The following is an 11,099-nucleotide window of genomic DNA, read 5'->3' on the forward strand; positions in this document are numbered from 1 at the left end:
AAAGCTTCATGATTTTAAAAAAATATATATATATGCACTCCAAACCATAAATATTCAAACTTTGCATCAGCCAGATCCACCTCATCCAACTAAAACATAACAACTGAAAGAAGAATACCAAATACTAATGTTGTGAAGCAATTGATACATACCATTAATATAAAAAGAAACCAATTGGAGAATAAAGTATACAAAATCCACTATCAGGTGTCAGAAATTCACAATTATGATTTCAACCATAGAATAAATTGATAAATGACTAAGTGGATAAAAAAACGTATGGGAAAGAGAGCTTAATTTTTCTGAATCTAAAATCATTAGGAATTGTGGTGCAGAATCCTCTGTAACAAACAAAGAACTCAATCAAACAATGGCAACCCAATATTTTAAAAGCAAAATTATATCCCTCAAATAGAAAAAAATAAGTCATAATATATAGGCAAATCAGTACCCAACTCTTTGAAAAGCAAATAAGCAGGAGAAGGCACATCAACGAAAATGAAAAAGAAAAAAAAGCATTGAACACTAAGTACAAAGGAAAAAAAAAGAGCCAGAACATTAAGTACAACAAAGTACTGAATCTTCTTACTCACGTAATTGTTCGAGGGATTTCCTATCAAATTTATCAGTCACATAAGCAAGTTTTTTGAGAAGTTCATGGCCCTAAATCATTTAAGAAATATAAATAGTTATTTTTCTAGAAAACAGGATGCACAATGCACGCAATGCAAAATAGTTGATCTCTAAACTCTTATTATGTAGAACAATAGATTCTCATAAATGAAAAAGTCTAAGAAAGAACTATCTTAATTCTATAGGAACAGAGACTTTCGAAAGAAAAATTGTAAAAATGGTTTAAATGCATATATTTGCCAAACATATAAATTTTTCAAGACAAAGAGACAAATTCACCATCTCAACAAACCATAAATATTTACTCCAAACCATAAATATTCAAACTTTGCGCCAGTTAAATCCACCTCATCGAACTAAAACATAACCACTGAAAGAAGAATATCAAATACTAATGTTGCGAAGCAATTGATACATACCATTAATCTAAGAAGGAAACAAACCAGAACGAACTCACCCACAAATAAAATAGTGGCCCCATTGGTGATTCTTCAAATCTTATTAATAAACTGAATAGTAATGGAGGATCTGTTAATTTTATTAATAAGTTCAACTATGTCCTGTTTCATGCATCTGCTCTTAAGTGAGGAAAAAGAAACTAAACTGTTAAATTTTGTGTTTTATTTGTTCTTCGTTCTGTTTACTTTTTCTCTTTAAAAAGTAGAATCTTGCTTATGTATGAATGAGATATCAAAAGATTTTCTGCCTGCACACTAAAGAAAGCAATTTTTCTTCTTTTTTTTTTCCCTTGATAATCTAGAATGATCTATGGTTCCTTCGTGAGGACATTTATAGTCTTGGTACCATGGTTACTAACCAAATCAGATATAAAATATTTAAACGGATAATTAAAATGAATAATTAATGACAACATAATAGAACATACACAAAGTGACACCACTAAGGAATCTTATGGAAACTTACTTGTTTATTCAAATTAATGTAGATATAGGTTTAATGTTCGTTCTCATCAATCCTTGCGAATGCAGAAAGGAACTTATCAACATCATCAAACTTACTATCAAGCAATGTGCTCGAAATACTTCACATCAAAATAGAACCCAATCTCATACTAAAGCCTAAGAAAAACCCCATAAGTAAATGACAACTATCAGTAGATTAATTGGAAAAACGAATTACCACTTATTTGTGATTCCTTCTAATAGTTTTCTTAGTGGAATTCTTCACACCCATGGATCTTGTCTTCATATTGCACTATCGAGAAGCCTTTGCAGCTTTGCTGTCTGGTAATGTGCCCATTTCTATTGTTGGTAAGTTCTGGTTGTTAGAAATCAGATCTCAAATAATTTTAGTAAAATCAACATATAAAAAAGGAACCATAAAGGAAACATTAAGCAAAAACATCTACCAAAATTCATAGAGAACCATGACCTCTACTATATGTGTGCTTGTACATCATGGGGTGAACCAGAAAAAAGAAAATAATGCACACTAAGAACATTTAAAAGAGAGAAACTGCACAATCCAAACCACCAATAATTGCTATTGCTAACACCATGACTCACACGACACTAAATGAGAAACCTCTTGTTTAGTAGATCCAATCAGTTCAAAGGATTCTAAATCCCAAAATTTTAGTGTACTGCCTGCTGACCCTGCAATACAATTTGTGATATTCAAAAGCTTAAGAATAAATATTGAGACTTTCAATCTTTTAGGCATCAAGTCATAATTAAGTTAACCAAAATTAGAGGGAAAAAATATATGTATAAATGCCAAGTCCACACAAATACATATTATGCTTAGTATGAAAAAGTTAATTTGCGAGTGGTCCATACATTTGCACTTTCTACGTTGGTGATATATGTTTGGGGGACTGCATTGAAATAAAAAAATAAATTAGCTTCTTATTTAATTAGATCCTTATATAGAGAAGAGAAATTTGCTATATCTAGTAAGATATTTAGATAGTACATGTACTAAGATTGACATTAGTAAAATAATTAAGAAGTGAATTGAAATTTACACCTTGAATTATGTACTTTTGCTGGTAGTAGATTTAGATACTTAAGACACCCACGAACTGTTAGTATAGAGAAAGTTTTCCTAAAAGAAAGAGTGAACTAAAATAAGAAAACATACTCAGCTGAATTTAAGTCTTCAACTCTATTATCATTAATACTATATAAATTGATGTTCAATGCTTGGTTAACATATAAGTTGACTACATGTATATGGTGCATCCCATGTCTATCCTTAAACTTTAAGAAAACATAAAATTTGAATAAAAAGTCTATGTAAATATAGACTGTCATCTTTTAAAATAAATAAAAAAAAAAACTTAATTAGATGGTAAATGAAGAATACCATCATGTTTATACTTTGAAATCAACGGATCCAAGTTGCTCCTCCACTTTGCACCCCAAACCAATTTATTTAAAAAAAATCACGATGGCTAAGATCACAAAATTTATTTCAATTGCAAGGAGTATAATAATGTAACAAAGAGATCAGAACGAAGAGATCCTTCTTACATATTGCCATTGATCACTCCCAAATGCCGAACCAATCTCCGTATTTCTGTTGCATGCTCTACTGCTTCAATACCGGTTTTTATATAAGGCTCGGAAACTATCTCAAGCAAAGGTGCCCTGCTCTATTTAGATCAACCATTCAACCTATCATGAAAACACCAGAAACTTCAACACTATTTTATCATAGATACAGCTAGTTGAGCATATTATGTGTGATCTAACAATGAAATAACTAAAGGTAGTTGAGGGATTATCCAAATATAGATGTGTTTAAAAAATATGTAACTCAGTATAACAGATGCACAACAAATAAAAACCAAGGTTGCGAGAACCGGTTAAGTAATTGGTTTAATGATTTACTGGTTCAACCGGGATTCAACTGATTTAATTAAATATAAAATAATTTTTTTAAAAAATTAACTCTCCCATATGTGAACTTCTGTAAATCAATCAAGTCACTCTTCAGAACATCCAAAACAGATACCCAACCTAAGAATCATACTCAACCAAATCATAGGAAGCCATATAGTAATTTCAATGCAGAATTGTGGCACTGTTTTGATTTTGAATCAATAACAGCAAAACAACAATTCACCAAAACAAATATAAAATATTGGATTTAAAAATCAATCTCAGCAGAATAAATAAATTATACAATTGAATTTATAACTCAATCTCAGCAGAATTAATTCAAGATCAACGGACAGAATTCAAATAAAAATTCAAAACATTAATATCTCAAAATCCAGCAGAATCATCAATAATACATCATATGCATGTTCAGAATAAATTTCAAATTTCAAAGTTATAGAGTCAGGGAGATAGAATCAGGGAGAGTTAGAGACTGAAACTTGGGACCTGAGAGGGTTGAAGGCTTGAAGCAGAGAAGAAGAGACTTGAGACCTGAGAGGGTTGTAGCAGAGACTAGAAACTCCACACGAAGAGAAGCAACGACGGCGAGACACAGTGCGGAGCAGAGAAGCAGAAACGAAGATGAGGGGAGAAGCAGCAACGACCCACGGCGAGGAGCAGAAAAGCGGCAACCCACGGCGAGGAGCAGAGAAGCGGCGACGACCCATGGCGAGGAGCAGCGACAGAGAGAGCTCGGACAGAGATGGCGAGAGAGAGAGAGGAGGGAGAGAAGGGTTCGGCGATGAGTTTTAGCTCTGAAGTGGAATGGTGGGAAGTGGCTATTCTTCAAGGAGAAGAAAGGATTATGGATGGTGGCTGTTCTTCGATTCCAAGAGAAGATTAGGGTTTTCTCACCTTCTGCTGAGTGAGGGTATTGTGGGGGGAGGTGTTATGCGCTGGGTGAGAGAGAGAAAGGGGTGGGGTGGGAGGTGTTATGCGCTGGTTTTTTTTTTTTTTTTTTTTGTAAACGGCGCCGTTTTAATTTGGAGGAGTGAACCGATCTTATAAAAAATCGGTCCGATTCAGTCGGTTTATTAATTAACCACCAATTTGACTTTTTTTGACCGGTTTTTTACAGAACGATTTTATAGTCTAACTGGACCGATCAAATGACTGATTTTCGGTTAACCTGATTGAACCGATCAGTCTGGTCCAATTCTCAGAACAATAATTTTTAATATAAACAAATTTAATATAATTGTCATGTATTATTGTCAATTTTAAAATTATAAGACAATTTTTAAATTATTTATTAGCAATTTTTATATTGTCAAATTCAACATGACATCCTCATAGTACTAAAAGTATATATATTAATTGAATTGGACTTTTTTTTCACTTTGTTTGGACTAAAAATTCATTCCTGACATCATTGGATCTGTTTGTGACCATGACATGATATTATTCAAGCATTGAATCACCGGATCTAAATTTGAGTCACGGGATTAAAAGAAAAAATAAAATTCAAAGAAAATAATTTCTATGGTGAGCTCTTCTCCTCTCACTTATGAAAATATAAATAGTAAAAATAAAAGAAAAGTTTAAGGACCAGCAACTTTGTTAAATTCTGGCCAGCATGTAACCAGCAAAGAAAAGTGAGTCATTGGATGAAATCTCACACCAATCTCACACCAATAAAACTATTATTGATGGCTATTTGATGGCTACAAATTACAAAAGTTGTTGGCCTCCTAGCATTCCTCAAAAATAAAATCAGATGCACTGCATACATTTTACAATAATTGGATAATCATATTTTAATGAATGAAGTTTTGTTATTAGAATTACTGAAATTTTTAATTTTAATTTATTAACTCTTGAATTTTATTCATCATTTGTTTTTTGTATATTTTTTTAATACGAAATAAGAAATGCTATGACATGATATGTTAAATAAAAACTGATGTTAATGATATGTTATATTTTTAGTTTAAGTTTGTAAGTATGAAATATGGATACTTTGTTAAGATGTCGTATTTATGTATTTATATGTCGGATATATTTTGGATACTACACTATTTATCGATACTCATATTTTTTATTTTTTGTTGTCAACTGTGACTTAATAAAAAATAAAAAAATTTAAAATACATATTAATACTATGTCAGTATGTCCAGTCTTATTTTTAATATATATATATATATATATATAATGAATTTTAAAATAGTACATATTATTATTTATTAAAACAAAAAATATTTTAAATACATTATATAATTATAAAAGGCATTAAAAATAATTTGAAAAAACCGTTTTGTTTAACAAGAATAGCAATGAATAAAAATTATATTTAAAGAAAAAATATTATACTTTACACCTTTAACTCAGTTTTATATGAATCGTATATATCTTTTGAAAAATATGTACATATTATATATGTGATCTCTTAATATTTTTAGAGATTAATATTTAAAGTGGTCTTTAAACACACATAATTTAACTTAATTTTTTAAAGATTTAATGTTTAATTTTTTCTCTAATTAAAGATATATTTAAATATTAACAAAGTTAAATTTTCTGTTGACTTTTACTGACCTGTAGTATAAGATAAAAATCATCACTTTTACATTTTTGTGATATGTGATATGTGATATTTAAGGATTGGACAACAAAGTTAATCACTTAATCTAACCTAATTCTCATATATATTTTTCAAAAATTAAATAAAAATTTGGATAAAACATAACCCGACCACCACCGCTGGCATTGCTCCACCGCGACGACTCCCTTGAAGGTTAGAGCCATCAGGTACAATGACATCCTTTGCCTTAGTGAGTACATAAACTTTATAACCTCCATCTCCAACTTAGATTAGGAATAGGAAGAAGAAACGAACGGAAAAAGGGAAAAAAAAAATAGGAGGAAGTGCTGTCAACCACTCACATGCGCATCGTTTTTTTTTTAGTGCTTCTTTTCCCAAACCCAAATTAAATTAATGAACATTTTATTTTTCTTCATTGTTCATTTGCATTTGCCCAACTCAGCTTTAACTTAATTAATAATAATTGAAATTCTGCCAAACAAATTAATTGAATCTTAATTTCATGGCTTTGGTTTCATTTCATACTATCACCAAAAAAAAAATCAAGGAACAAGATTAGTAACTAATTGTTGGAGTAAATAAGAGAAATGACATCAGGAAAAATGAAGGAAATTGATCATTTTTTTTTTTGGTATTAGGGCAATTGATCATTATTTCATTGTAATTGTCATTGACAAACACATACACTTATAGAGATAGGAATGTGGACAAACAAATAAAAGAAGGCCTTTGTTTCTTTAATCTTTAGGGCTTTAAAAAAATTTGATCACACCCTTACAAGGAGAGTCTTTCAATAATACTTTAAAAAAAAAAAACTAAACTTTCCAGTAGAGGGAGGAGGAGAAAAAAAAGAAAGAAAGAAGGCTTCAACCTTAAATCAGCCAACAACTCGCCTCGGGAGGATCAAAGCACGCCGGATCGAGTCTTCAAATTGATTTGGAAGTGGAGCGGTTCGGAGCGAATTCGCTCCTTCCTTTGGTTAGTCGCCAATGATGCTATTTTAACAAATATCAATCAGTAGAAGAAGACATTTATCTGCCTCTACTAGCTGCCCGCGCTGCAACTACCTCATAGAGGACGTCCTTCTTGTGTTACGTGATTGTCCTTATGCCAAATTAGTATTGTTACGGACCAGAGTCCAACCCCACTAGTCGCCGGGTCGGGGCGCCATCCCTGACCCAGGCCCAAGCCATCCCTCACGACAGGAAGAGTCCGACGGATCGGTTTCCAACACCCGACCGGGGGCACGCCCGGCTTACACTCCGTACGACCCAGGTCACTAGTCGGGTCGGTATCCTTGGGGCCGCCCCCGAGTCCCCGATCCAAAGTCTAGAACAACCTGTTCCTCCCACGTGGACTAGGACAGCTCATAGAAGCTCCTTGGCCAGTGGGTAGGGGTGACAAACGAGCCTAAACCCGTCGGGTCGGCCCGCGTAACCCGCCAAAAAAGGCGAGCTGGGCTGGAAAATTAGGACCGCCAAATAGCAAAAGCCCGCCTAACCCGCACTGCTTAAACCGCGGGTTTTGGCGGGCTTTGGCGGGGTGGGGCGGGCTTCCCCGCCGGGCTTAGTATTTTTTTTATCAAGGGGTATTTTTACAATTTTTTTTGCCAAAACCCAACTTTCTCCAACCCAACTTACAAGAGAATGAAGATGAAAATTGAGTGCTTTGGATTATGTTTATTTTGTTTTAGAGACTATTTATAATTATGTTTTGGATTATATTTATTTTGCTTTGGGAACAATATTTATAATTATGTTTTGGATGAAAACTTGGTTTATAATTATGTTTATTAGATATTTATAATTATAAAGACTTTAATGTTTGTGAATATAAAAATTATAATTTGTTTATACTTTTAGAAATTATAATAGTTAAAAATAAAAAATATAAGAGATTTTTTTATACTTTTATATATATTATTTAATAATTAAAAGTAAAAAAAAAAAGATATTTGGCGGGCTGGGATTTTGGGACCGCCTCACTAGGCGGGGCGGGGCGGGCCAACCCGCCAAAGGGCGGGCTTCTGGCGGGGCAGGGCGGGCTTCCCCGCTTGCCACCCCTACCAGTGGGATAGGTCATCCATGGGCCCGCCCTGCACAGTATATAAGGGGAGAGGACAGCTCTCCCCCCAAGGTACGTCACATCTTACCTAATTTGGTCATCCCCTCGTACGGACACTATCTTGACCGTCGGAGTGTCTTTGCAGGAGGCCACCCCCCTCGTCCTCCTCTCCTCCGGCACCATCAACTCACTGAGCACACCTCAAACGCCCATTCCAGATCAACCCGGGGTTTCCCTCTCTAACCTTCTCATCACCACCCGATCCACCGAGCACTCGAGATCCCACGGTAACGAACATTGGCGCCATCTGTTGGGACCCTGGAGTAGACATGGAGCGACCTCCCACGTCGGAAGAGCTTCGCGAAGGAGGAGGAGCCTGCCTGAGTAGAGCGAAAGGAAGAAAGACTATCAACGAATTTTCAGCTATGATATGTACTAAATTCCTAGCAATGAAGTTCGTGACGGACAAAGGAGCTGTTGGCTCCATTAGGGGAGACTTGGAAGCGGTGGTTGCCTACGACAACGCCAGTCTCTCCCTAAGAAAAGAGTCTAAAAAGGCAGCTGGCGTGTTTTTGGCAAACCTGGATATAAGGATAGAAGACAAGCCGAGACCAAAACCAGAGGGGGACATGGAGAAGTTCCAGATACGGAAGTCGGCAAAACAGTTTACCTTCGTAAACAAAAATCTGCCCCATGAACTCAAGGGCCCCCTCATGGAGGTCGTAAGGGCAAACGGCGACCTCTTCGCGTGGACGCCATCAGACATACCGGGCTTGGATCCCAAGGTCATGTCCCACCGACTAGCCGTCAAACCAGACGCAAAGCCAGTAGCACAGCGACGAAGGAAAATGTCCCAAGAAAGGGCCAATGAGGTCGCCAAACAAATAGCCAGGCTACTTGAAGCTGAGTTCATCAAAGAGCTTAAATACTCGACATGGCTATTCAACGTCGTCCTGGTCAAAAAAGCTAGTGGAAGATGGAGAATGTGTGTCGACTATTCCGACCTAAACAAAGCATGTCCTAAAGACTCTTTTCCCCTCCCCAACATCGACACCTTGGTAGACTTGGCGGCAGGATATCGTTTCCTCAGCTTCATGGACGCGTACTCCGGCTATAATCAGATCCCGATGCACCAGCCTGATGAGGAGAAGACGGCGTTCATAACACCAGGAGGCACTTATTGTTACAAGGTAATGCCATTTGGATTGAAGAACGTGGGGGCCACCTACCAAAGACTAATGAGCAGAGTCTTCCATGACCTCATCGGCAAGATAGTAGAGATTTACGTCGACGACATCTTGGTAAAAATAGCAGAGCCAAGCAGCCTTATAGACGACCTCCAAGCTGTCTTCGAAGCGCTAAGGAAATTCAAAATGAGGCTCAATCCACTCAAGTGCGCGTTTGCTATAGAGGCCGGAAAGTTCCTAGGTTTCATGATAACACAACGGGGGGTTGAAGCTAACCCAAACAAGTGCGAAGCCGTCCTAAAAATGACAAGCCCAGGGTGTGTCAAAGATGTACAGCAACTCACCGGGAAGCTTACGGCTCTATCCCAGTTCCTCGGAGCTTCGGCGGAAAAGGCCCTCCCATTCTTCAACCTAATGAAGAAATGAATCGCCTTCGAGTGGACTCCGGCATGCGAAGAAGCGTTCAGCCATTTCAAAAAGATACTTTCAGAACCACCCGTGCTCAACAAACCAAGAGAAAGAGAACCTCTGTACCTATACCTAGTAGTGACCACACAGGCCATGGCGGTGGTTCTTGTCCGAGAAGAAGATAAGACCCAGCGCCCAATATACTTCATCAACAAAGGACTCCAAGGGGTGGAGTTGAAGTACACCAAGCTGGAAAAGCTGGCTTATGCCCTGCTAACCTCATCAAGAAGACTCAAACAGTACTTCCAACGGCATGTGATCATCCTAAGAACCAACCAGGCCATTTGGCAAGTTCTCCAGAAACCCGACCTCGCAGGGAGGATGATGGCATCGGCAGTAGAGCTGTCCCAATATGATTTGCAATACGAGTCCAGACAAGCAATCAAAGCCCAAGCAATGGCAGATTTCCTGGTAGAGGTCACAGGAGAGGCACACGACATACCGAACACATGGTGGAAGCTCCACGTTGACGGAGCATCCAACCAAATGTCCGGAGGGACCGGGATCATTCTCGAGAACTCGGTAGGGGTAGCTTACGAGCAGTCGATCAAGTTCGATTTCCCCGTCTCCAACAACCAGGCAGAATACGAAGCACTGATAGGAGCGCTAATCCTAGCTAAAGAAATCGAAGCATCCAGGGTAGAAGTTAGTAGTGACTCCCAGATCGTCACATCCCAGATAAACGGCAGCTACCAGGCCAGGGACACACTACTACAAAAATACCTAGAAAAGGTAAAAAAGTTGTGCAAAAACTTCGAGGAAGTCATAATCCAGCATGTTCCTAGGGAAAGGAACGCCCGAGCAGACCTCCTCTCCAAGCTAGCGAGCACCAAGCCTGGGACAGGGAACAGGTCTCTAATCCAAGGACTGGCAACTGAACCAGCAATCATCTTATGTGCAACCCAGACCCCAAGCCCCACCTGATGGATAGACCCTATCTTCCGATACCTGGAACACGGCGAAATACCCTAAGACGAGAAGGAAGCACAAGCCACCAGGAGGGAAGCCCCCAAATATGTGATCATACAAGGGCAGTTGTACAAGCGAGGGCTCCACCAACCCTTGCTCAAATGCCTATGCCCCGACCAGAAGGACTACGTCCTAAGCGAAGTCCATGAGGGGTGTTGTGGTCACCATATTGGAGGAAGGTCGCCGGCAAAGAAGATCATCCGAGTAGGGTATTACTGGCCCACGATGATGTCGGACGCTCAGGGGTTCGTCAGGAAATGCAAGAAATGTCAAGAAAATGCCAACTTCCACAAAGCTCCACCTGAGGAACTTAGTTTGATGATGGCACC

The 11,099-nt window shown here is 37.6% G+C and overlaps 1 protein-coding gene and 1 long non-coding RNA gene across 5 annotated transcripts; one reads left to right on the forward strand and one right to left on the reverse strand.

Annotated features, from left to right (window-relative positions):
* Window positions 1–1,543: 1,543 nt before the first annotated feature.
* On the reverse strand, window positions 1,544–4,470 carry LOC107638437 (uncharacterized). Of its 4 annotated transcripts, XR_001619800.3 has the most exons (4): window positions 3,129–4,456; window positions 2,623–2,700; window positions 2,433–2,470; window positions 1,544–2,249 (listed from the first exon to the last, which is right to left on the reverse strand). It is a non-coding gene; the product is annotated as an uncharacterized LOC107638437 (long non-coding RNA). The 4 variants fall into 4 exon arrangements; XR_001619799.3 differs by having other exon boundaries at window positions 1,544–2,470; XR_015881350.1 differs by having other exon boundaries at window positions 1,544–2,700; window positions 3,129–3,272; window positions 3,987–4,455.
* A 5,424-nt stretch (window positions 4,471–9,894) lies between these two features.
* LOC148566501 (uncharacterized) lies at window positions 9,895–10,725 on the forward strand. Its single transcript, XM_088484279.1, has one exon. It carries the CDS (start codon window positions 9,895–9,897, stop codon window positions 10,723–10,725), a length of 831 nt encoding a protein of 276 aa, XP_088340405.1.
* The last annotated feature ends 374 nt before the right edge of the window (window positions 10,726–11,099 follow it).

The sequence above is a fragment of the Arachis ipaensis genome, chromosome B4 (genome assembly GCF_059453495.1).
Source record: "Arachis ipaensis isolate K30076 ecotype BB chromosome B4, ASM5945349v1, whole genome shotgun sequence".
NCBI lineage: Eukaryota > Viridiplantae > Streptophyta > Magnoliopsida > Fabales > Fabaceae > Arachis > Arachis ipaensis.

Bases quoted from the DNA above. Each gene is read 5' to 3' on its own strand.
- LOC148566501 (XM_088484279.1), top strand. From the start codon at position 9,895: ATGGCGGTGGTTCTTGTCCGAGAAGAAGATAAGACCCAGCGCCCAATA.